At 48.4% G+C, this 24,979-nt stretch overlaps 10 protein-coding genes across 10 annotated transcripts; 3 read left to right on the plus strand and 7 right to left on the minus strand.

The window, feature by feature from the left end:
• Nucleotides 1-1,745: 1,745 nt before the first annotated feature.
• Nucleotides 1,746-3,307, minus strand: J7337_012388 (uncharacterized protein; the record flags this gene model as incomplete). The annotated part of the gene is made up of 3 exons (XM_044829914.1): nt 1,746-2,237; nt 2,288-3,164; nt 3,216-3,307. The coding sequence occupies 3 exons, from the start codon at nt 3,305-3,307 to the stop codon at nt 1,746-1,748; spliced, it is 1,461 nt and encodes a 486-aa protein (XP_044674830.1).
• A 1,868-nt stretch (nt 3,308-5,175) lies between these two features.
• On the minus strand, nt 5,176-6,507 carry J7337_012389 (uncharacterized protein; the record flags this gene model as incomplete). Its single annotated transcript, XM_044829915.1, has 4 exons — nt 5,176-5,286; nt 5,332-5,621; nt 5,666-6,093; nt 6,461-6,507. The coding sequence occupies 4 exons, from the start codon at nt 6,505-6,507 to the stop codon at nt 5,176-5,178; spliced, it is 876 nt and encodes a 291-aa protein (XP_044674831.1).
• Nucleotides 6,508-6,789: 282 nt separating this feature from the next.
• On the plus strand, nt 6,790-8,219 carry J7337_012390 (uncharacterized protein; the record flags this gene model as incomplete). The annotated part of the gene is made up of 8 exons (XM_044829916.1): nt 6,790-6,830; nt 6,878-7,062; nt 7,113-7,229; nt 7,281-7,390; nt 7,443-7,515; nt 7,569-7,672; nt 7,728-8,005; nt 8,048-8,219. The coding sequence occupies 8 exons, from the start codon at nt 6,790-6,792 to the stop codon at nt 8,217-8,219; spliced, it is 1,080 nt and encodes a 359-aa protein (XP_044674832.1).
• Nucleotides 8,220-9,458: 1,239 nt separating this feature from the next.
• Nucleotides 9,459-10,894, plus strand: J7337_012391 (uncharacterized protein; the record flags this gene model as incomplete). The annotated part of the gene is made up of 6 exons (XM_044829917.1): nt 9,459-9,506; nt 9,576-9,821; nt 9,873-10,075; nt 10,128-10,222; nt 10,280-10,450; nt 10,503-10,894. 6 exons carry the CDS (start codon nt 9,459-9,461, stop codon nt 10,892-10,894), a joined length of 1,155 nt encoding a protein of 384 aa, XP_044674833.1.
• Nucleotides 10,895-11,474: 580 nt separating this feature from the next.
• On the minus strand, nt 11,475-12,638 carry J7337_012392 (uncharacterized protein; the record flags this gene model as incomplete). Its single annotated transcript, XM_044829918.1, has 1 exon — nt 11,475-12,638. The coding sequence occupies one exon, from the start codon at nt 12,636-12,638 to the stop codon at nt 11,475-11,477; it is 1,164 nt and encodes a 387-aa protein (XP_044674834.1).
• A 1,061-nt stretch (nt 12,639-13,699) lies between these two features.
• On the plus strand, nt 13,700-15,171 carry J7337_012393 (uncharacterized protein; the record flags this gene model as incomplete). Its single annotated transcript, XM_044829919.1, has 2 exons — nt 13,700-13,904; nt 13,964-15,171. The coding sequence occupies 2 exons, from the start codon at nt 13,700-13,702 to the stop codon at nt 15,169-15,171; spliced, it is 1,413 nt and encodes a 470-aa protein (XP_044674835.1).
• A 173-nt stretch (nt 15,172-15,344) lies between these two features.
• J7337_012394 (uncharacterized protein) lies at nt 15,345-16,265 on the minus strand (the record flags this gene model as incomplete). Its single annotated transcript, XM_044829920.1, has 6 exons — nt 15,345-15,505; nt 15,558-15,642; nt 15,688-15,804; nt 15,850-15,936; nt 15,998-16,113; nt 16,184-16,265. 6 exons carry the CDS (start codon nt 16,263-16,265, stop codon nt 15,345-15,347), a joined length of 648 nt encoding a protein of 215 aa, XP_044674836.1.
• Nucleotides 16,266-17,049: 784 nt separating this feature from the next.
• J7337_012395 (uncharacterized protein) lies at nt 17,050-17,462 on the minus strand (the record flags this gene model as incomplete). Its single annotated transcript, XM_044829921.1, has 2 exons — nt 17,050-17,123; nt 17,165-17,462. The coding sequence occupies 2 exons, from the start codon at nt 17,460-17,462 to the stop codon at nt 17,050-17,052; spliced, it is 372 nt and encodes a 123-aa protein (XP_044674837.1).
• A 710-nt stretch (nt 17,463-18,172) lies between these two features.
• J7337_012396 (uncharacterized protein) lies at nt 18,173-19,859 on the minus strand (the record flags this gene model as incomplete). Its single annotated transcript, XM_044829922.1, has 6 exons — nt 18,173-18,496; nt 18,544-18,628; nt 18,681-18,778; nt 18,827-18,898; nt 18,949-19,752; nt 19,806-19,859. 6 exons carry the CDS (start codon nt 19,857-19,859, stop codon nt 18,173-18,175), a joined length of 1,437 nt encoding a protein of 478 aa, XP_044674838.1.
• Nucleotides 19,860-21,061: 1,202 nt separating this feature from the next.
• J7337_012397 (uncharacterized protein) lies at nt 21,062-22,624 on the minus strand (the record flags this gene model as incomplete). The annotated part of the gene is made up of 3 exons (XM_044829923.1): nt 21,062-21,632; nt 21,681-22,326; nt 22,378-22,624. 3 exons carry the CDS (start codon nt 22,622-22,624, stop codon nt 21,062-21,064), a joined length of 1,464 nt encoding a protein of 487 aa, XP_044674839.1.
• Between the last annotated feature and the right edge of the window lie 2,355 nt (nt 22,625-24,979).

The following is a 24,979-nucleotide window of genomic DNA, read 5'->3' on the forward strand; positions in this document are numbered from 1 at the left end:
TCTATCAACCAGAAGCTCAACATGATTGCAAAGCATTACATTCTTTTCGCAGAGCTAAGAAGTTAACTATCTTGTCAATGGCAGGTCTCAACGCATTGCTCTTGATCACAGGGGCCTGGCATGTCCATGATCACTACTACAAACTCATTCATGAGCTGGAGAGCCATGGTATAAAAGTCATATGCGAGCGCCTTCCAACAAACAATAACGCTGTGCCACCAAATAAAACAATACAAGATGATATCGACTTCATCAAAGGCCTCGTCTCTAAGGAAGTTGCAGCAGGCACGCATTTCACTGTCATTGCCCACTCATGGGGAGGCATGCTGGCTTCTGCAGCTTTGGCAAGCTTTGCTGTTTCGCCCGAGTCAAAAGAAGGGGGCGTCACGGACATGATCTTCGTCGCCGCCTTCGTGCCTTCGGAAAATGATTCATTGGCCGGTCTCTTTGGTGGAAAGCTGCCTCCGGCACTAGTTCCTCAATCAGATGGAACTCTTGTGCCGACTGATCCCATTCAACTTTTCTATCATGACCTGCCGGAGGAGGAAGCTCAATGGGCCAAGAGTACCATGGTAGCCCATGGAACGGATGTACAATGCGCTCCTATCAATTGTCAGAAAGTGGCATGGCGTGTTATTCCGCTGTCCTACACCATTTGTGAGGAGGATTAAGGATTGCTCAGCTTTTTGCAGGAGGGCATGATTGAAAAGGTTGAAGAACAGGGGGTCATCTTTCAGAAGTATCGGTTGCCTTCCTCTCATAGCCCTTTCCTGAGCATACCCCAGAAGCTGGCCAGCATCGTGTTGGAGATCGCGAACTCACGATAAATGTCAAGAATTGCTAATAACCACCATGCTCGGTTCATCTCAAGCCCGTCATTTACAAGCATATTGCAGTAAATCTAGTATGCCTTTACTTACTATTCTTTCTGGAATCTTTGGTCTTAGGTGTAAGATGTCGATGAGCTCTAGGCAGTGAAGCTTAGGAAGAACGAGTGGATGCTGGAGCATACAAATGCCCATTGGAGAGAAGGGACGCTTTGACTTTCACAGAGAGGTCAGGAGCGAGAGAGGACAAAGAGTGGGGTATGGAAATTGAAGGCTGGTAGGCTTAGAAGTCTATTATCAGAACCATCTTGCTATCATTATTGCTATCTATATTAACGAATTCTACTTATTAGCCAAGCTAGGGGAGGAAAGAAAACTCGGGACCTGGGATAAAAATATTAGATAAATTTAGCCTAAGCTTAGGGTGCTCTTTACTAAGTGTATTTTAATACCTTATATTAAGGTTTAGTATTTTCTTGCCCCCTGAAGCTAAGTATATCTAGTTTTGGCTCCTTGTAACTATTTCTTCTATGGAGAGAGTAATGTTCTACAATTAAATACAAAGTAAAATTAAGAAATAAGATGAATCATAAATTATACTTTTACAGAATTGTGCTAGCTGAACAGAACCATGGGTCTTGCCATTACCAACTCAGTGGGTGACATGATAGCACCAAACGAGACCATAGACCGCTTCATTCAGGAGATCATGCAGCAAACCGCTGTTTCTTGGGATACTGCAAACTGAAAATACAATGTAAGGATAATGATACACCCTAAGAATGATTTCTTGTCTTGGGGGCCAGTTTCAATGCTATCCCCTGATCCAAAGCACACATTCCCCATCATGGTAAAGCGGGATAGATACATGGCTAGGCCCCATGGAGAACCAGATCAATTTGTTATAGCCATTGCATGTCAACTATCACTCGCTGCCGTCGCCGCAGCCGTTCGATAATCTGGAGGCAGGGCTCCGCCTTGCTGAGTATGCGGTTGCAATGGAGTCCGGAGCGCCGTGCGATATGTCGGAACTTTGCTAAGTTCGGCAAATTCTTCTGGGTCAGTAGACACGGTTTCGGATGAGCTGCGCGATGGGTCGTGACTCTGGCTTGACTGCGATAATTCAAATGTGTTGGAGCTCTCGTATGTCTGACTTTCATTCGAGTCTGTGTGATGAGGAGTGCTGGTACCAGATCCCTCTCCCTCACCTGGGTGGGAGCCTTGCCCAGGGATTTGCCAGTCCTCAAGACTGTCGTATAGCTGATCTAAAATATGCTCACCATACACTGGTGGGCCTATTAACTCGCTTGGTGGTCCTTGTGTGCTAGGGGATTGGTCTATCAAGTTTCCTTGGTCGTCAAGGGTGATTGACGGCGAGATGAAGATATTGACGGGAATGCCCAAGTCAAGCTTAGAAGTTTAGTTTTTGAGCCCGCGTGGTCATGAAAAGGTTGACTTACATGAGATACATGCCCGTCCTGGTTGCGAATGGGTATGTGTATCTTGAGTTTGTGATAGACTCTGATGCCTTGTGCGTCTATGTCTTGGATGCATTCGCTCAGCTTCTTCGGTAACTGGAGTGTCTTCTTCATGACCCATCCCTCTTGACCCGTTTCCTCTATAGTGTCCTGCCAGTGTTGCTCTCTTGACATCTCAAAGTCCCATTGAGAAATGTCGCGTTTGCTTTTGTGTTCTCTTGTGTAGATATAGTGTCTGCTGTGCATGCTGAACTCTTGAAACTCCACCAAAGTCGCGACGATCCTTTCGATTTCGAGTCCTTTGACCAGTGGTGTAAATCGCGTTTCGAGAACAATAGACCCTCCGAAAACAGCAGCTTTTGTCGGTATGGAAACAGAGTAGTCGACTTTGTTGATCCATGTCTGCTCGACACTCATGTTATGCATAAATTCCAAGGCAGTCGGCGCAAATGTGCGGATGATTCGAAGCTTCTTGGTACAGCTGATATGTCGAGCCAGCTTGCCTCTGCTGATCGTTGCTCTCAAGCCATATGTGATGGAAGCATCCCGGATACCCTCGAGACTCTCAGAAGTATCTCCCGCCATCATCAGTTCGAAAGGCCACTCGTAGTTGCCAGCTGGTAGAGTGACGCTCTTGCCACCTGTTTCCAGCAATGAGGGCCATTTGTGCTTCATGATGCTGGTGTTGTGGGCCACGCCGGGATCGTTCAGCCATGCATGACGAACAGTACCATCTAGGCGAAGTCTGACTTCGTCAAGCTTGAGCGGCGACTGTAGACACAGGACTACGACTCCCTTGAGTAGTTGATCTGTTGATTCATATCGGCTGCCCCAGAATACGACAAATTCGCGTTCGAGTCTTGTTGCTATTTTAGTAAGTGCTCAAAAATTGTGTGCTCTGGATGCTTACCTGATCTCGAATAGGGAATACGGTGTTGATGCTACGCCACTGAAAGCAGCAGCGAGAGGCTGGTTATTGTGTTGGTTGGTTGAGGCTTGCATGATGCTGATAGACGCCTATGCAAGGTTTGAAAGCGTTAGTCTAGTGCATTTCTCCAAAAGTGAGGCTGAAGGGTTTTCGTAATAAAAAGAACAACATGTCACTGTGAGTTCGTTTCGTTGGGGCAATTGACAGGTATATCTGTGAACCTCGGCACCCGCGTGGGCCGATACGGAGTAGACGGACGATAAGAGTCTAGTTTAGCTGGCCTGGCCATGAGCTGATCTGACGATGACGATGCAATCTAAGTCCGGCACGGAACGATTGGCGACTGAATCAGCCCGACGCATCAACATTCCATTCACCCCGTGACACGGCACTTCGGTTTCTTGTCTTTACCCGCTGGGGTTTAGGCTGCGATGCCCCAACAGACAGCGCCTGGTTTTGCATGTGAAGGGATCCGCACTTACACCGCGTGTCTGATTGTGATTCCAGAACATTTATGCATGAGAACCTTGTTTTTAATTGCATATGAAGACTCCACATTATTTCCGTAATCTAGAAGCCCCATGTGAAGAGTATTTATGGACTGAAAACTCTCTGCATGTGCTTTCGAGCTCTGTTTCAGCTATCATATGAAGAGCTTGACACGTCACTCACTACCGCATAAGCTTACTGTGTTGCACTTTGTTCTATCATGTATAACGTCATCCGCAAGAGGGATTAATATAGCTGACCTCGGGGGGCAAGAAAACAGCGAACCTTGATATAGGGTGCTAAAATAAACTCATTAAAAGTTATTCTAAGCTTAGATTACATTACCTAAGTCTTTTTGTCATTTAGGATCGAGGTTCTGTGTTTTCTTTCCTCCCCTAGGCTGATTTCAGTACGGTACGTCTTCGTGCAGGAGCCTCATAAATTGCTGGTTACTGTGAAACCAATCCCCAATCTGGAACGACGCATCGTATTCGGCCCCGGTCGCAACCCCAGTTGCGCCTATGTCATCCACAGTATTTACTCCCTCGGGGTCAATCATCGTGAAGTCGCTTGAGCTTGAAAGAGATCCGCTCGCGTGTGAAAGCTCAGGGCATGCTTTGGCACTGAGTCGCGCGGCTTTGCTAAGAAGTTCATAAAGTCGATGGGGATGCGTCGCTGGGTCTGAATGGCTAGACTCCGACTTGAACGATGATGCGAATCGGTCTAGGCGTTCAAAGTCCTCCGAAAGTGAGTATCGCACCGCGTAAGCGAAGACGATGCTGAAAGGAAAGAAGGGTGTATGCAAGATAGCCCTGTCTGGAAGTAAGCTGACGGTAAGAAATGCGGCTGAAGAAGAGTCTGCTTACCAGTTTATATATCTTCGAATCAACAGAGGATCTTTGCACCCGTTGACTAGTTTCATGCACTGATCATGCAGGTCCAAGGTGTTTCGGGCAACAGTGAGACAGCTTTCATGAACCTCCATACCTTGGGAGCCAGGCAGCACTCTGAGGACCATGGCCGTCAAAGCTGATTGGCAAACGAGATCGCAATGAAGGTATATGACTTTCATAGGATCATCATTCATGTCTCTATTCTCCGCCAATGCTTGCTACATACTATGTCAGTCACAATGACAAAGCGGAAGGGATTGCCACGTACTGCGATCTCGTGATGCGTCTCATCTATGATCGACTGTAGCTCCTGTGCAAGGCCCTTAGCTACCTCGCAACGGGTATTGTTTGATGCGCCCAGGCCCTCCGAGCTATATAGCTGGTCATATGCCTTTCCCTGTATCCGCCCGAGACGAAGGGATCGATGCTGATTTTCCTGGCGGGTCAGCAACACTTCAGGGTCACGAACACCAGAGCACCGTCCTAATCTCAATGAAAGGCCTTTTTCATATGCGTAAACGACCCAGAATAAGTCGGACTGCATATGTTGATGGCCATCTTTAAGCGAGTCGAGTCGGTGATAGCCCAGTGTCTGGCATAGCGTCATTGCGGTCGATATCAATGTCCACGACTGTGATGCTCGACTCTCCTCGACCAAGTAAATTGCCTTTCTAACATTAGCTCTTGTCTTGGAACCACGCATGAGGTGAGCATACTCCTAGAGCAAGTGCGGCGATCAACTCCATGCATGGCGTCGCCAACAGAGTCAGTTTCGTAAGACCGTCGCCAACTTTGGATCGATAAAAGCGACAGTATTCTTGTGACTTAGCGTCTCCGTGAATGACAGCATATTCAGCAAATACGTATGATAAGAAACTATTCGCAATAATAAACTCAGCCTCGGTATGATCCTCAACGCGGAAGTAGACCTTGTTGCAAATATCTAGGAAGATGCCGAGTGGAAGGAAGCGGCATATCCAGACTACTCTATAATCACTCGAGTGTTCTATCATTGTCAGCATTGATAGAGAGAAGCATGTGCTGGCTTACCTTTAACCCATCGCAGAATTTGCACGATGGCTTCTAACGGGGGCGTCGGTATACTTTCCGGCGGCTCATGAGGTTTTGGCTGCTGGCTTCGTGTTATATGTGGGTTCTCTAAAGCATTCGCAAGACTCTTCAGCGAAGAAACGGTGCTGCTCCACTCAGTGTCTCCTTGAACAGGCCCATTGTCCTGAATGATGGACTGAATAAAGTCTATCATATGGGCAGAGTAATCCCAGCGAGGAGGCAGAGCAGCTCTATCAGCCGATTGGGATTTCTCCGAACTGATTGCTTCAGCTCGACTTGGAGATACAGAAGCCGAGCGAGGTTGCTTCTGTGATGTTTGAGTTGATGTGGCTCTGTTGAGCTCGAGTGCTACCAACAGAGTCTTAATGCTGCTGACATCGCGGGAGATGTCATCAATCTTTCGCTCACTGTTTCAGAATGATTAGTCTTAGAACGCTATAACCAATGGGACCCTAAATACTATTGTTCGGAGACCAAGACTCTTTGCCTAGCAGGACTTGATTTGGGCGCGATCCGGCTATGAGTGCAGTTGACGCGGGCAGAAACGCAGTTGGAGCAAGGTGTTCCCCTGTCGCATCCGATCTACGACATCTTAGAAGACTTCAGAGATATAAAAGATCAGAGTACCTTTCTCGCTCGACATTGATCACACTAACAAGCGAGTCGGTCAATGAACAGTGCTGCTGGAGAATGGTGGTGATCGTACCGAGCGGCGACTGATCGCAGGGCGATCGAAACCTCCCTTCTTAGTCGGAGATGCGCGGGGTTCCATACTGATTAGTTGATCGGTAGAGGTTTGTCATTGATAGGGACTCAGTCATAGTGTTAAGAGAGAGGGGATTGTCCCAGCGATGACAAACCTCCCGGAAACGCGCGGATTTCCAGGTATTGGTCAGTTGTGGAGTCAGCCGAGCCAATCAAGGCCGCCATTTTATCTCTTGTTGCTAAAAGGCTTACCCTTGGGATGAAGACGGGCATCTAAAGATCGAGAGACGATCACTATAAATGACTGTTATCTGCTTAAGGGGAGGCAGTCAGGACTCAAGAGACTCATAACTAAACAACAGTCTGCAATTTATTACATTCCGTTTCTTCTCATCATCATGCCTCACAACGTCCTTGTTACTGGAGCCGCTGGCTACATGTAAGTGAAGTATTTCGCTTGATCTCGTCCTTGCTAAATGTCAACAGCGGTGGTTCTATCATCGCTGACATCCTTTCCCGTACCGATGAAACGCTGATGGGCATCAACATTTTCGCGGCTACCCGAACCCAAGATCAGGTCGATAAGATATCGAGCCTCGACAGAGTCCATGCCTTCTTAGTCGATCTCCAAGATAAGCCTGCCGTGCAATATGCAATTGTGAAACATGAGAGTGAGCTTCTTTTTTGTCTCTAGGTTCATAGTGTCTGACAATCTTCTCAGTCGACATCGTCATCCATGCAGCTGGAGCCATTTTCCCAGACATGCTGTCGAACCTGCTCAGTGGTCTTGGAGACCGCCGCCGAGCTACCGGCAACAAAACATACCTGATTCATGCAAGTTCCTCTTACATATATCTGGAGTCTTCCTAACACTTGCAAAAGTCTTCAGTCGCGTCTATGTTCACTGAGGAAGGTGGATGGCCTTTCGGAAGGGTCAAAGACTCTGATCCCCTCATCGATAGGCAGAGGGAGCTTGGCCTTGACAACCCTGTTCGAAAGGTAGGCCTGGAGCCCAATATAAGAGGTGACTGTTCATGCTGACGGAACTCAGACAAACGTTGTCCTTGCCGATGAAGGCAAGGCCCAGGGCGTTGAGACTTTTAACATTCCCATCCAGCTCACTTGTAGATATCCTCCACAATTTCCAATCTGTTACAGAATACTAATGGTAGCACAGATGGGCGTGGAACTGGCGAGTGCAGAAAGCTCTCTGTCAACATTCCTGCTTTGATTCGGACAAGCATCAAATTGAGGACGGTCCATAAGCTCGATGTGGACTCGGTAAGAACCTTCCACCATTTGCCTACCAAGAGGTTCCGTTCTAATAGATTTTAAGACTCCTGGAAATGTGCATATCTCCGATCTTACGGATCTGTATATTCTTATCCTCAATAAGATCCTGAAAGAGGAGCCTGTCGCTGTTGGAACTGAGAGATACTTCTTCTCAGTTGCTCATCGCGTCAGCTGGTGGAAGATCATGGATAAGATTGCGGAGGGTCTCTACGCCCGCGGTCTTGTTGACGAGCCGACACCAAAAGTCTGGCCTAACTACGATGTTGCAGCTGATGCCCTGGGATTTCCACGAAGGTTCATTCGTCCCATGTGCATGCCCAAGTAGATTTCCCGTTGCCTCAAAATGATACAAATGTTGACCAGTCTCAGTGGTGATCTCGAGCCGGCGAATGGAATCGCTTTGGGTTGGAGGCCCAAACAGGACAGCGAGCAGAAGTGTCTGGATCAGATTGAACAAGAAATTAAGGATGTTGAGGAGCTGGATACTGTCAGAATGGGGCTTTTCGATACTCTTATTGCCGAACAGAAACAGTAGATTTCATACTCTGCTCGGGGAGATCTCCTAAAAAAGCATCACGTCGCCTTTAGTATATGTAAAGACTAAGGGAGGACAGAAAGCTCGAGGCCTCAATCCTAAATAATGATAAGAATTAGGTAACTTATTAAAAGTTTAGGATAAATTTAAGAGTCCCTTTCGCTCCTTACTACCAGCTGTCTTACCAGAAATATCTCTTTTTGTGACGCAATGCACTCGTATCATTGAAGCATCAATAGAACGCTTGTGATAGCGCTCCTCTGATGAGATCACAGCATCCTGAAGCCACCAACTGACTATGTCATTGTGGCCAACGATTGGCAACGGCTTCAGTGCCACCACATACCTTTTTAACGTCGATTGACGTCGGTTCTGCATTCCCTTGAGCTTCGTGATTCTGGATTAGTTAAAGTGGTGAGAAGATCAGTGCCGATCCGACTCGGAATGCGGTATTTGAAGAAGTACGTCACTACTGCCTGTCAATCGGCAACAACTAGGGGTCACGCTGTTTAGAGGCAGAGACGGCTCCGAGTGGCTTTGCGTGACCAATAGCCACGGCGGCGCCCTGGAAAGCTCTTATACGAATCACGCGAAAGGTCGGCGACTCAGGTACTGAATGACTCAAAGCAACAAAGTCCCATAGACAAACAAAACAGCTTAGCTATCAGCCTGTGTTCCACTTCAGTGTTAACCACTTCTCTTCCTTACAACAAGCTCAGCATCAAGCCTTGGCTAGTGTTCTCGCCCTTGCATCGGGTTCCTGCATCATGCAGCTGATGCAACTAGACCACCACGGACCTCTCCCCAAAGTTCAAGACGCCTATGACAACGAGATGAAAGCCCCAGATCAGAGGTGGAACCATACCAAAGGCGATCGAGGACCCTTTGCTTCCAAACCTTATCTACCCTTTCGATCTATGAGGCCCTCCGGACAAGGAATGCACATGTCGTCTAGCAAAACCTACCCCAAGCCTCCACGGGTTCCGCGCCCTGGCTAGTAATTGTCAAATCACTGACGATTTGCATTAAATGACGCTAGGTAAGGCTAGAGTCAGGGCGAATCGCCACGAAAAGCGCCGCCGCATTCCAAGGCCCTGTCCGCATCTAACTTAGTGCCATGGCCTTGCGGAACAATAAGACAAGGACGCATCCGTTGCGTGCCTTTGTTTTCGATCTCATTACAATTCTGTCTCACCTTGTCTCTCATTCTCGGTGCAGTTGATACGCTCCTTATACAAAATGACACTCACAAAGGCTTTTCCTCCACCTACGGGTGCAGCCGTGATCGTACGTTACATGTCTCACTTGCGTCGTTTGCGTCAGTGTAAGTGAAGTTTGGTTACTGATGTCTTGCAGGGCACGACCTTCAGCCTTATCGCTTTCGCGGCTGTTATTATTGCTACTAGGTTCTTTTACCGACTGAGGATCCAGAGGGAGAGGTTAGTTACGAGTGACTGGTTTATGATCCTGGCATTATGTGCCGCTATATCGTGTGCGGCATTCGACGTCGTGTTCTACAATCTCGATGTTCTCAGGCCTCGAATCAGTGTTGGCTTTGAGAACTACAACCCGGGTGAAGAGAAGGTTGAGTTCATCTACAAGGTAAGATTCGTGCAAACATGCGGACTGCGACAGGGACTAACATGCGTCAAGATGTCCTGGGCCAGCGAAATCCCCTTCTATGCGACAACATATCTATCCAAAGCAATTCTTTTATCTATGTACTTCCAGATCTTCCCAGCTTTTATGGGAAGGCGTCGTAAGACACTCTGGATCACCGTCTTTTACTGTGGACTGGCGTATGCCGCGACTATTTGCATGCAGCTCTTTTCTTGTATGCCTATTGAGAGGCACTGGTATGTCTTACAGAGATGTCTCACTTGTGGATTGTTCACTAATATCTGGTAGGGTTATCACTCGGCCGCTGACCGCATGCGACTGGCGATGGCAGGGTATTGTCTTTCAGGTCTCTTGGGCTTTGTCTTTCCTGGGCAGTCTCCTCAGTACGTTGGCAACACCTATTCCCTCTCTTGGACAACCCTTTCGCTAACACAGTACAGTCTTGATACTCCCATTCACTGTCGTTCATGATCTCGACTTAACCAAACGAGCCAAGCTTGGTCTGTACTTTGTGTCATTGGTCGGTCTTTTAGACATCGCCATCTCTCTAGTCCGATTCTTGAACGTGGAGCTCGGAGACAACGGGTCGTTCCGCTCCTTTAGCACGATCGGTAAGCTCTATCCCCGATGCACATTCCCATGATCGAGCTAACCCATTTGCAGAGCTATGGAGCTCCCTTGACGTCAACATCGGCCTCATTACTGCCTGCCTCCCCGCCCTCCGAATGCTCCTTGGACGCACCAGGAGGATTGACGACTACACATTTGATGAAGCCAAGACCGCAAGGTCGTCACGTGCCATGGAGCATCGCGAGCTGGAAGAGATCGAGGAGTCAACCTACCTTGGTGTCAACAGCGTTGGACCCTCGAACCGATCTGCCAGAGTCTCCCCGAACGGAGACAAGACACCTGACCGAAGGCCTGAGCCTAGGCCCGAGCCTGAGCGATCTTGGAAGGATCATGATGATGGCGATGATACCGACTTCGAGCTTGACAACATCAACGTTGAAGCTCTTACCAAGGACCAGGCACAATCATACTGGTCCACTCCCTAGTTTCCTTTGTCATAAATCTGTACTATACTGCCCCGGCCATCAAACCGTCGCCTGTTCATATAACCAGATAGTCTGTGAAATATTGTCAGTGTCAATATACTCAACCATTTGTTATCATGGAAGTATCTCAGATCATTGTCGTCGCGTGTTACCTTCTATGCTCTGTGTAGATGCTGCAACACGTTCCGATCAACGCGTGGCCTATCTGTGTCCTGAGTGCTACACTTTTATTTACGATGTGCATGAAGATAGGTAATTACAAAGGGGGTTCAATTCAATAGTCAATTGTAATGTGTTCTTTCTTTCTTTCTGAGTTGCGAGCCTTTGGCATCGCGCAGCAGATGATGCTCGGCCATGAAACACGCCAAACCAACGGGTCGCGTCGCATGATTCGAACTCGGACTCAAGCAGAACAAAAGACAGTTCAAACGCGTAGAATTCTAAACTGACCTCGACCTCAGTTCTATTGTATCAAGATGGCTTCTTCCTGAATTAGTCAGGTCTCTACGTTCGTGGCTTTGTCGTGGATTATCCCTGTCGCTTGCAGCGGAACGACCGAGCACCCAACCTTGGTACCTTTTCACAGTCTCTTCGTCACTATCTCTCTGACCTTGTTGAGATCCAATGCCTCGACAGTGCGTCCTTTGTATCCAGTCATAGTTTCCGCCATGCATAGAGCATTACAAATGGCTTCCTCAGTCGCGTCAGCAACGGCCTCAAACGCGCCGTTGATCGTCTCATTGTGCACAGTCCCAACCTCGAAAGACGTAGGTTTGAAGGGATCCAGATCTCCGCCTTCAAGGTGTTGCATGGGGATCTTGGCGGCTGTAGAGAAGGCTAAGAAGATGTCGCCTGAACCGTTGCTGCCATAGCCGCCGACGCGTGACAGTCCTACGGTCGCGCGCTTGGCGAGTCGCTGAAGTTGAACTGGGAGCAGGGGAATGTCTGTAGCAATGATGATAATGATGCTGCCGTCGACGTGAGGGCCGTGAATCGCGGGCGCTTCCGACGACGAAGGCGATTGAGCTTCTAATATCAGAATTCGTCCAACCGGAACACCGCCAATGTGAAGGTCTTCCTTGAGCCCATAGTTGGCTTGAACGAGTACACCAACAGTGTAGTCCTTCGAGTTTCCTTTGCTGTCTGTTCCAGGTACAATACGGCTGCTGGACCCCGTACCTCCCTTGAACCGATGGCATATCATTCCCGTGCCGCCTCCAGTGCAGCCTTCGGGTACCGCATCAGCAGACGCATTGCGAATACCCCGGACAACGTGATCTGGAGTCAATGCAAAGCGGCTTTGCTTGTTGAGGTATCCATCGTATGTCTCAGTCACGACAGGGAACGCAAATAGGTTCACATCTCCCTCCTTAGTTGCATGATACTTGGTCGCATAATCATACACGCCTCGAAAGGCATCTCCGATCGATGAGTTTGTTGTCAGAATGATCGGTGAAGTTAATGTGCCCGACTCCTCAATCCAGTGAGAGCCTGTCATCTCCCCAGAACCATTAAACTTGAAGATGGCAGCATGACATGAGTAGTTGAACCAGTCTGCTCGAGGAAGAATAGTGGTGACTCCAGTGTTGACATCCTGGTCAGGCTGGATTGACTCGGTGTGAACGAGGACACCTGGGACATCGGTGATGGAGTTTAGATGACCTGGCTGCCATCTGCCCAAGTACAGCTCAGGCAGGAGTTCGCGGAGACGAACTCGCTTGGAGAGATCGAGACCGCCACCCATAATGATGTTGTAACAGGGAGTGCCTTGGAGGCTTAAGCTAGAGGCTACAGCTTCAGAGCGATAAAACAAGAGGAATTGGAGAATTGAACCAGCAGCATTCACAAGAACACAGCATTTGGTGATGGCGACAGGCGATTATAAATAAAGTCATCTGCTTCGGATTTCGCATTTCAACAAAAGTTCCCGCATTTCGGGAACCCTTTTTTCGGCTTTGGATGCCTTTCCAAGGCGTAAGCTGATCCTTTGATGATGAATGTCTTACGTGCCTTCCTTCTATGGAGACTTTGTGCGATGGGATAGGTGAAGCACTGCGTGGCTTACCCTAGATAAGAAGGAGATTCAGGCGAAAGTTCTGTAGTAAAGGAGCAAGCAAGGGTGATTGCGCCTAGGTATACAGATTGCTGATTGCTTAATAGTCTATCCGCAGTTAATCGTGTATAAGAATCCAAGCAAATGTTGAAGTTACGAAGCTTTGTGTACTCTTGATGAGCTCTCAAGTGGACTTGAGATCTTCAAGCCGCAGTGGTGCTAAGGGGAGCTGATTTGGCGGATTGAGGATTACCTGATCCGAACTAGTGGGCTCCGTTATCTGTTAAGATGTACTTCTAGCCGTTGATTGTCATCGCGCGAAATAAGTACATCTTATTGCAGGCTCGCTTATCGCTTGCTCCACTAAAGTCCACTGAAGCATGCCCTGTGCACCCCAAAGCCTCCAGAAGAACGACTGCTCTCGTCTCGGGATCGCGGTGTCGCGGGATACTGCGGCGCCCCCGACCGAAAAAGCCCGCGCAATCTCTTCTGACAAACTGAGGAAATGTTAGTCATCCCCAAGCCGGACAACCCGCATGGCTTTGCTTTGCCTGGTTGGTGAGATGCCGTGGCAAGCCCCGGAACAGACGGAACTTCGGGCCAAAGGTTGGTCAACGGGGCGGGATGACGTCTGCTGGCTACGCGTTTAAATAACAGCCAGTATTGGACTCAGCTGAAACTCCATGTAATCCCGTGCGCGATATTGCGATTCCCTTGTTCTACACCTTGAATACCCGTAGATCCTCGTCGAGATGCAGAAAGTCAAGGCCAGACTGCCGTCATGGGACACTACAAAGACGACAAGCAAGAAGGGCTTTGACAAAGTGTGGGGTTGGGCTGACAAGCTGGGTGCACCAATTAATCGGCTCTCGAATCGTATTGGCAGTGAGGCATTCTGGCCCACGACCCTGGACAAAGAGAGTGACAAAGCCGCCAGAATTTTGAGATCATTTTGCAGTAAGTCACCCTCTAAAATCTAGCTGAGTGAAATGAGAGGCAGACTGACCAAAGGGCAGAGGATGGCTTCTATACCGAGGAGGAAAAACCAGCTGATGGCGAACAGGCTGGGCCCAAGCAGAAGCAGCGCGTCTTGAAGAAAATCCCACAAAAAGTGATACAGAATGCTGTCGGCCTCGCCATCTTTACTACCATGCGAACCGGTCTCTGGGTATCTGGAGCCGGCGGATCCGGAGTCCTCGTAGCCCGAAATGAGGAGGATGGTTCTTGGTCTCCTCCATCTGGAATCCTGCTGCACACAGCAGGTCTTGGCTTCCTAGTTGGAGTCGATATCTACGATTGCGTCGTTGTCATCAACAACCGAAAAGCCCTGGATGCATTCACTAAGATCAGAGCAACTCTTGGAGGCGAGATCAGTGCTGTTGCCGGACCCGTCGGAGCAGGCGGGGTGCTTGAGAACGATGGCAAGTGGAAGCAGGCCAACAGACCAGTCTTCACCTATCTGAAGTCAAGAGGATTTTATGCTGGAGTCCAAGTTGATGGCACAGTCATCATTGAGAGAACAGACGAAAACGCTCGCTTTTACGGGCAGGAGGGTGTCAAAGTGGCAGACATCCTAGCGGGCAAAACAAGTCGCCCTCCAGAAATCAAGATGCTCATGGAGACGCTAAAGGCAGCCGAGGGCCGACAAGACGTCGACCAGCAATTGATGGAAGAGCTGGAAGGACAGCCTGCGCCAGGAGACGTCGATGTTGAGGCTCCCGGTGAGGGAGCAGTCTTCGGTATTCCGGACCCAGAAGATCCCGATCCGTACGGTGTTCTCGCCCTCGAGAAAGAAGGACTTGAGATCCGTGACGCCGCAACCCACTCAAGGCCATCAAGCCAAGCCTTCGAGTACAACCCCAGCCCCAACAGCCCCACGTACAAAAAGTTCTACAGAAGGAGTCTAGAAACCGGAACGAGGAGCAATCGAGACAGCTATGCCTCAACACCGAGCAGGACATATACGACATCTGAAGCTAGTACGCAGACTGAACCTGTTTTGATAACACCCATAACGAGCACGACACCGGAGGATAAGAGTTTGGCCCATCCGGAAAAAATCGATGATGACAAGTCAAGCATCTACGAGGATGTTCGGCTGGAGGATGACTTCCGGTCGCCGTATGATGGATCGTCACAGTCGCCTTATACTACGGTTGATAGCTTCATCACACCACCACCTGGACCACCACCGCCGCTGCCCGCTAGAAGTCCTGTTGCGTAGTAAGAGTGTCGGATAGAGAGTGTTTTCAGCCAGGCGTAGGGATATCGGAGAAAGAATGGAGCTAGACCTGCAACATTTGTGAATTTAGAAACTACATCTCGTACCCTTCGATGCCAACCATCCGCGTGAAGCTTCATCTCTATGTCCTATAGTCTAGCATAGTCGACCTTTGTCTAATTAGTATGAGAATAGTGAGGCTCTCCTGGCTTGTTGCGCTCTTCACCCTCCTCCTCATCCGAGTAGATCAGTGGAGGCGGCGACTCGACACCACCAGGCCTCAAGGGCTTCCGTCTATCGCGCCACAATAGCACCTGGATAAAAGCAGTCTCCAAAACTGAAAACGCAAATTAGTCTTCAAGAAGGTGTGTAGGGGAGGAGGCACGAACTCAGGAGTACTTGCAAAATGGTTGAGTACGTGTATCCCTTCCTCGCAGCAGGAAAATCCGTAGTTTTCCACATGAACATGGGCACCTGCATAATCAGTATCGGAAACAAGGTGCCAACTGAGTAACTTACAATAGCCTGTACGACATACGCCAAGTCGTTGGCCATAGCCACGATCAGGGCTCGCTTTTCCGTATCCGCAGAACATATCTCATTGATCCAACTAAGGATCAGAGGACCGGCACCGTGCTGAGTTTGCGTTAGATATAGTATAAAGAAAGGAGTGAAACGTACGCCAATGTTGCTGAGCCAGTAGACAACCTTCCTTCCATCCACATTGGAGTAAAGTGGCATGTTCAGAAGGAGGATGTTGAAGATGATCTATTTGGGACGCTGGCATTAGCATGCTCATCCCAGCTTTCAGTTCCGTGTGTTAACTTACGATGAGTATAGCGCCTGCATATATGAATGGCCATCGAGCTCCTTGGAGAGGTCCGTCAGAGAGCCAGCCCCAAGTAAGCGCCATGACAAGGAAGATCGCCGTGTTGGGAATAGGTACTGGTGACGCAGGCATTAGTTAAAAATCGTGGAGAATATGAAGCGAGGCATAGCTGGGAGGATGACTTACAGTTGTTGATCTCAGGCACAGTGAACGAGGTCCCAGGGACCGGAGGAGGCTGGTCGTTGAAGCTCTTCAACCAGTAACCCATAGCGGCCTGCGGATTTCCATTGTTCCAAAGAATATACAGCAACGCTGTTGGTCAGTTATGAGAATCCTCACAGGTTTGAGACACGACGTACGAAGATGATAAGTGTGCCAGCTAGAAAACACCTTCTTTACCCTGTCTTTAGTCCAGGGTTGCTTTCCGGCACGCCCAATCGCTTGCATTCTTTTGACCGATAAAACATGTTCTTCTTCAGTTGTCCACCAAGTTCGCTTCCCATCTTGCGGCAGATTCGGAAAGAAGAAATACCCGGCTATTGCAAGTGGGATGGTGATGAGACCGTCGATGATGAACAGCCAACGCCCTAGAGGAAGAGTTAGCACCAGATATACCTAGATCGCAGTGTCAAGCTATACGCATAGCGAGTGGATGAGACTTTTAAGCTGCCTTACTTACAACCTGCACGTCCGTGAACGCCATTAAGATTTGTATACGCAGCTCCTTGGAGAAAGCCACTGAACATGGACCCAACTGAACCAGCCAGCCAGAACAGCATGGCTCGCTTTCCGATCTCCCTAGGCGTATACCAGGAGCCGAGCATATAATGTATACCGGGATAGAAGCCTGATCTGATACTGAGATTAGCCGAGTGAGATGCGACAGCAAGGTACCGTGAGGGGTTTGAGCGAGGACGTTACATACTCGAAGAAGCCCACGAAGAATCGTAACACATAAAGGCTCGTGTATGATTGAACTGATGAGGTACAGATAGTTGCTATACCCCACCCCACTTCAAGCGATGGAATGACCCATCGTGGCGAGACTCGTGTCAATAGTAGATTTGACGGTATCTGCCCGATGACATAGCCAAATGTCCATATCGAAGTGCCTTGGGTTTAATGTCTGTCAGGGGTATCACGAAGAAGTGCCACGTGTGCACTCACTAGTCACAAGCTGATTACCAAACATCTCAAGGTCCTCCTGCATGCCGCTTAGAAACGCGTTATTGATGTTGGTCTGGTCGATGTTCTTGAGGAAATATCCTATTGATGCGAAGGTCAAGATAAAGGCATCAACCTTGAATAGTAAACGCCTCTGATCCTGCGGTAGTTCCCAGGTATCCCATATGTATCCTTTCCATGTTTTGATTGGCTCGAAAACTACATGATCCTCGGTACTCTCTGATGAAGCGTCGGCCAGGGGCACGTAGCCTTGCGATCCTGGATTTCTCAGTGTCGCCATGACGTGATACGAAATAACAAAAATGCAAAGCAATTACAAGATATGTTCGAATCTCATCAGAATCGTTCTTATGATGGAAGATATACCATTATTCCCATGATTCGGGGTATGCTGATCCATGTGACCAAACATATGTGCTAATTGTTCCCTCCGATCGCGTCAGTCAACCTATGCACCACGTAATTGGCCCCTTTCAGATCCCGACGCTAGAGTGTCGCAGTTGCTGATGAAGCAAGAAAGCACATAATACTTTGTGTGTATTGCTTGCTAAGACTTGCATACACAGGTGTCTGCTATTGGTTCATTCTAAGGAAAGATAGTTGTCCAGCGGAGCCAAGGGTAATCAAATGTCGCAGATAGTCCAAAGATCTATTGTTAGGAAATGCGGCATTATCATGCAGTATGCTTTTTGGCGGTGTATCATATCATTGGAAAGCTTCAATGACGTGTTCACTACCTCTATCCTGACTTGTCGACGTCAATATTTCATTCTTCTCGGCCTAGATTTAGCATAATACTGAAGTTTCTATCGGCAAATGCAATACTAGTATATAATACATATACCTATCGCACAGAAATAATAAAATATGATTTCTTAATGCTCAAGGCTTGTGACTAGTTTCTGACGTGACGAGAAGTCGTAAAGTTTGCAGCTACATCCGTCTCAAAATACTCATATGCCGATACCTGGTTCCCATCCTGCTGCTCCATTAGTATTTGAAGCGAGGCTGATCGGTACCAGCAGCCCGTCTATTTCTCCATACATAATACCCATGCATAGCGGCACAGCCAGCGCTCACAAATAAGAGTAAACCAGCATTTACCCAATGTCCAGTGGGATAGCCCTTCTTAGCTTCGTTTGCCTTGTAGATCCAGACACCAACAATTTGACCAGGCGCTCCCATGGAAATATTGAGCGCAATGGCCAAGCCGATGGCCGCCGTGGAATGAAGGTTGGACGACAGCCAGCCTAGGAGGGGAGGAATACAGGCGAATGATCCGCACGCCGCCACGATCAGGCAACCATAACGAGGCTATAAAGTTAGGAATTTACATATATCGGAGTTTCGGGCAAACGTACACTGTAAGAATCGGCAGGAAGAGTTGCGGAGGCAATGAAGCCGACAGCACCTATCAAGGAGAATACAGCGGAGTGAAGAGCGCGGCTAATATAAAGTTAGGGGATGTCGATGTTAGTGAGATTGAAAAATCACTTACGCATTATGTCGGTCTGCTGACCATGAAACAAGCAGTGTAACGACGTAGGCAGCTGCGTAGGGAGGCACTGTCATCAACTGGGCTCTAAGATCCGCAAACTATAATGCTGTTAGCTGATATTGATCTCCTATAAGCTTGTCACATACCCCGAGACCGGCTGTAATAGAAGGCGTGAAGAGCGAAAGACTGGAGAATGGGGCTGAAATGCCGAAGTAGATCTTGAAGCGGTCAGTCAAAGGTCCTAGTGCCAGACAAGAACAATACGTACCAGGTAATGGCACCAGAGCCGCCATTCCAGCAGTGTTGACTTGGCATCCTCCCATGTCATGGACTTGCTGTCGCCGTGTGATCCCTGCTCAGAAAGTCTGTACGCTGCAACGTCCTTTTCTTCCGCAGAGAGCCAGCTGGCTGACTCGGGGAAATCTGGGAGTCCGAACCAGACGAATGCTGACGAGATCACAGAAGGGATGCCCTCGAGGATGAACAGCCATCGCCACCCAGAAAGACCATGTACCTGATTCATATGCCCAACTCCATAAGCGATGGCGCCACCAAAGGCTCCGGCAAGAGTAGCAGATGCCAGGATAGTCGCGACGCGAACCGAGCGCTCTTCAGGCTTGTACCAGAACGTCAGATAGTATACTAGACCAGGAAACAAGCCGGCCTCAAAGACACCGAGAAGAAATCGCAGAACCGTGACAACAGCATAACTATGAGCTGCACCAAGACAGATCGTGATAGTGCCCCATGCGAACATAAGGAACGCAATCCATCTGCTGGGCTTCATCTTTTTGAGGAAGTAGTTGGACGGAACCTCGAAGAGAGCATACGCAATGAGGAAGACCATAAGGGCAATGGTAAACTCATAGCTGGTCATGTTGGTTTCCGTGAGAAGATCATGACCGGTCGTATGGTTGAGAACCTTGGCGTTACCAATGTTGGAACGATCTAGATAGCAGAGCAAATAGATACCCGCAGCCAAGGGAATGATTCGAACATCTTGCTTACGCACCAGCTTCTTCTCAAGAGCTGGGTCAATTGCCGTGGTGCTCTCCAGACGAGAATCGGAGTTCTGATTAGGGCGTCAGTTTTGGGAAACCTTGTTGGAGAAGGCGGGAGACGTACCTTTTCATCACCAGCCATCTCGGGATTGCTATCAAAGTCGTTCCGCGCCGCCATCTTGACTCAAAGCCTAGGGATATCTCTTGGCGGAAGTCAGCGAGAACTGAAAACTCTGGCAAAGGAGGAGAAGGGCCAAGAAATAGAAAAAGTTAAGCGAGGCAAAAGGACCGTTGCATCTCATCTCGCGGTGACCAGCCGGAGGTAAATATCCCCGCATAAATCAAGCCCACTTGGTTCCAATTACATACAAGATCTGCATCGTATTCGCGGGGTTGAGCATCTCGGTTTCGGTGGCCGACGCCGAACCCCATGTTTTACGGCGCCGAAAGGTCTGAGCTCTGTACGGATAACCGGCAAAGAATAGATTAGTTTAACTTGAAATTTTCATCTGGGGAGAAGCTTAGATCGTGAGTTTTTTAAGGATAAATATTTGGTTGTCCAATCGGTGCGGAGTAGGTTCAGTCCTCCCCAATGCGCCAAGAGTGACTACTGATATTCCCGTTGATTACCACCATTGCCAAGCCTCGGTGAGTTCAATCTCAAGAAAGGCTTAGATCGATTGACTCCGTCTTGACTCGTTTATCCTACCTTGGACGCCGTCTTTCTAACAAATGCAGGCACTCGGGGGTAAGGTTTAAGTCCTAAGTTATTCTCAGGATTTCAGGATAGACTTGGCACGCTTCTCGTAAACTTAGAGGTCTTGAGACCTGTTTTTCTTAATGCCTTCATGAACTGCCATAAGTTTACTTCCTCCATAAAGGCAATAAGGCTAGGCTGTCGTACTCGGAACCGTCGGCGTGTACACCGAAGGTCTCATATCTGAAAGGTGCCTTTGGTCTACTGTTATCTCATTGAGGCGGTTACTTGGTTCTAGCCGTCCACTATTTTTATTGGAAGGGAGCTTGCACTGGAGCTAATCCCTCAAGCGCAGCATCATTAATGCTTGCGAGATTAGCAAAGTTTGTAGCTTCGTATTCATGAGTGATGGGATAAGCCGCCACCAGTGTCACCAAGCTCATAAGACCTGTAATTGTTTGGTAAATTTTGTCATCGCCATTGTTGGCATACAAGACCCTATCATGAAATGATTCCTCTTTCCAACCTTTTGGCTCAATACCTAGCAACTGCATATTGTACAGCCATTATAGTCCGAGCGAAATACCACTTCATACTATTATTACTTTATACAGAGCTTGAAGCTATATGTAACGAGGTTAGGTTATGATGCTACAAATCGCTCTCAATCGAAAGTAGTCGCCCTAAAGAGGAGTAGACGATCCAGCCTCTTCTAACATCTCGGCCAGTCGTAATGAACCTTGATATATCTTCTTTCCTTCTCTGGTCTGTTCAGCTGCATGATCATGGTTCCAGTCCACAATGACTGATACAACCCCCTTTAGTGTCGTGAGAAGCCCTTTGTAACCCAACCCGCCTTCGGAGACAGGCTTCCTAGCCTCAGCATCAGATGCTACCAAATGAGTGCAGATGGTGATGAGCCCAGGCTGAAGTGTTCTGAGATCGCCTTTAACCTCCGGGAGTACCCCTTTGAGGAATGGAAGGCGATGAGGAAGTAAGATGAACCATTCGACAATGTGTGTCATTAAAAGGATGACTAATGGTGGTACGATGACATTTTGAAAAGGGTGCATAGATAAGACTTCCACGGCGGAATAAACGTCTCCGAAAGCGATTGGCGGACCATCATCCGTGACCACAAATGGCTTACCAGCTTGAGTGCAATCTTCTTTTTCTAGTGCAGCTTCATGGTATAGATGCGCGACGGCTACGTTAGCGCCATGAACGAAATTCTGTACTATGTGCGGGATCCAACTATAAGAGCATTAGGAACGTCCGGAGATGATATTAGACGAGACTGACGTTTGATTTACATCTCTAGCCAGAAGATTGCCGATGAGATTATCCGAGGGATGACCATAGATACCATTCCCAGGTCGAATACATCCTGTGCGAAAAGACGGTCCATTTTCGGCACATACAAGACGTTCTGCAATGGCCTTCGAAACAGCGTAGTTGGCAAAGTATCCCTCGTGTTCTCGCAATGGCTTATCGAAGTCCTGGGTGTCTATGACCTGCCAATAGTGCTTCGGCTCTGCCCATGGTGCTACAAAGGCTTCGACGGGTCGGATGGATATCGAAGCTGACGATGTTGAGCTGAAGATATCGGCGCCAACTGCACGAGAAGCAGCCAATACATTCTTGGTTCCCTGTACATTGACGGCTTCGGTGAACTTGTAGAGATACTTGGACCTGGCTCCGGGTATGATGATAGCAGCTGTATGGAAGACAGTGAGTGGTAAAGATGCTATCTTCGGATCCCACGGCTTAGAAAAGGCATCGCCCACAGCAGCCTTGGAGGTAATGTCTGTCTGCACAAAGTCCACTTGGGCGGCTAGACCTTGCCGAAGATCATCTCGCTCAGTCTCTCGGACATCGACAATTCGGATGCACCTAGGCGGCGTCCCACGAGCCAATAACTGGAGAACTATGTATCCACCGACAAGTCCTGGTACATCCGTCAGTACCAACTAATACTTGATGGACGGAGGAGACCTACCATTACCTCCCGTGACAATGTATCTTCTGTCAAGTTTGGGAGGTAATAGCCCATCAAAGTTTATTGGAGATTTTTCGAGGGCTTCGTAGGTTTGTCTCAGTAATTCTGGGGTCCAAGGCTTGCCCCTTAGTTGTCCAACCTGATGGGGCGTCTCTTTCAGCAACCTGTTAATGCGCCGAAGATAGAGGGTGAGAGCCACAAAAAACACGCCTAGTCCAAGAAACACCAAGAAGAGCGTACTAGCCATACCGATGGCATTTGTTGGTGCTAATAAGGAATGCGTCAAAGTAAAAAATTCACCACGCGCCGGAGACCCCCTTTTCGACGGGCGATCAGATGTAACAAGAGGCTTCTGCGACCTCATAAACTGTCAATTAATTGGAAAGTACTTTTCGTGGGCTGAAACATGCCACGATAGCCCCTAATTTCTCCAATCGAGTGCTGAGTCATAAGATATCCTTGTCGACGACCGTTTGGTCTAGCCCAGTTTGTCCAATGTTACCGCATGGTGCAATAATAACACGGCAAGATCAACGTGATTGCATCGGATTGAAATCATCTTGATCTCAGCCTTATCACTATTTATCCTGAAACTGTTGCACGATATGGCTCGAATTCTGATACCCTGCCTCAAATCTTGTGACATCCTTTCTGTAACCTTGAAACAGGTTATAGACCCTGTCTAGCCCTCCTCATGTCTCTGTCTTGATAACAAAACCTCTGTTTATAGGCATGATTTACTGTCCTACGCATCGGAGCCTGGGCATACATTGCTTGCTATACGAGGTGACACAGCTTATACGATGCAAAGAGAATTTCTGAGGAAATACGTTAATGCGCTTCCTGGCGGTGTGAACCATGACCTGCCAATCTTGGAAGGGTTGATGCCTGGGGTGTTCCGTGTCGATGACAACCAAAAGACCGATCGATCCAGCCTCCCCATCCTCCACAAGACGGTTTTAGCGTATAATAACATTAAAGGGACACGAGAATTGTGGCTTTCCTCGGCCACCATACCGCGGATTCTGTCAGAATTGTTGATGACGCGCACTAATTCCAGGAGCTTTCTCAGTAATATTAGTACCAAGCGCAAGAACCTGAGACGTCAAAAATTTGTTCTCTTTTCAACCACAATTCCTGCTATTTGGATCCAAAAAGGCAGCCGCCTGTCCAGTTTCATCTATGCTCTCCTCAGGTGACTTGTAAGTTGGCAGTGGAGACGAGAAACCGACCGGTGAGAACTGGATATAGCCTTCTCGAAGACTCGAAAAAAGTTCACATGCGCTCCCCTCGAGTGACGCCATCGACCTATCCACTCACAGAATGCGCTGTACCGATTCGGCGGCTGTGCTGGCTCATTACGTGGCTTGACAACTAACCCAGGGCGGGACGTGCTCGCGTGATGAACATCATAAAGGACATAAAGGAACAAGGTCATCCGGAGTTTCATTTCATCCCATAAGACACTTGTTCCATGTTATGTGTGAAAATCAGAGGATCCATGATGCAAAAAGGGCGGAGTGAATCTGGCTCACCGAGAGGAGTGACATTCTTAAGTGGGTTGATGAAACGGCACAAATACTAACTTTAGTATTTGTCCCAGGATAGATGAACGAGGATGAGGAATTATTGATATGATAGTGCCGTTTCACTCTACGAATAATGAAATTAGAAGGTTATGGTGAACAAAAAACATGAGAGTTCACTTGCTGGCAGGATCATACAAATAATCCAAAAAGTGCATGATTCATTTCTTCACCCTGTACCCTGACGTCAGAATGACGTTTGAACAGCTGTCAAACTTGCTTCTAACCAATGCTGTTACCGGGAGAGCTCCGCGGAGCTTGATTGGTATGGTAGCGAAAACAGTCCACAGACATGACCGTTATTGACTTTAATACCGACGCAGTGGGCTCGCTGCTCCTGTCTAGCTCTCCAGGGCTGAATCCTTTTCTGCCCACCAAACTCAAAAGTTGCCTTTTGTTCTCTACCAGAGTACGAATCACTCAAACCATCCCCATGTGTCTCACTATGTCCCATCCAGATTATTCCATCGTTCGATTCAGCTGAAAGGGTCTTTGGAAATGGATCCCCAGGAGGCAAGGAGGCTGGTCCCGATCTTACCCGCTCAGCAGACCTCAGGGTACATCTATGGAGAAGACCACTCGCCTGGCCCTTCGTCACCACCGCACAGGTTACGCAAGAGAGTCTTAGTCGCCGTGGCTTGTGAGGGATGCCGACGGAAGAAAGCGAAAGTACGAGGCTTCTCTCTGGTCGAAGAGGGGTAAGCAATACTAATGAGGTGTTTTATGTAGTGTGACGGCAGAAAGCCAACCTGCAGCCGTTGTTTCTCCAAAAGCGAGGCATGCTCGTACGAAACCCCTTCGGTTCCCGTCGTCGTGCAGAAAAAGTACGACATCTTGCTGGTTGAAAATCAACAGTATCGAGAACTATTTGACGCCATAAATAAGAAGCCTGAGTGCGAGGCGCAGGAGATTTTCAACCGACTGAGAAGCTCGGATCAGCCCCTCGCTGTCCTCGAATCTATGAAACAAGCCGAAGCTCTGCTCCCGAAACCATCGACGAATACATGGGATTCCGA

This window comes from Fusarium musae, chromosome 10 (genome assembly GCF_019915245.1).
Source record: "Fusarium musae strain F31 chromosome 10, whole genome shotgun sequence".
Lineage (NCBI taxonomy): Eukaryota > Fungi > Ascomycota > Sordariomycetes > Hypocreales > Nectriaceae > Fusarium > Fusarium musae.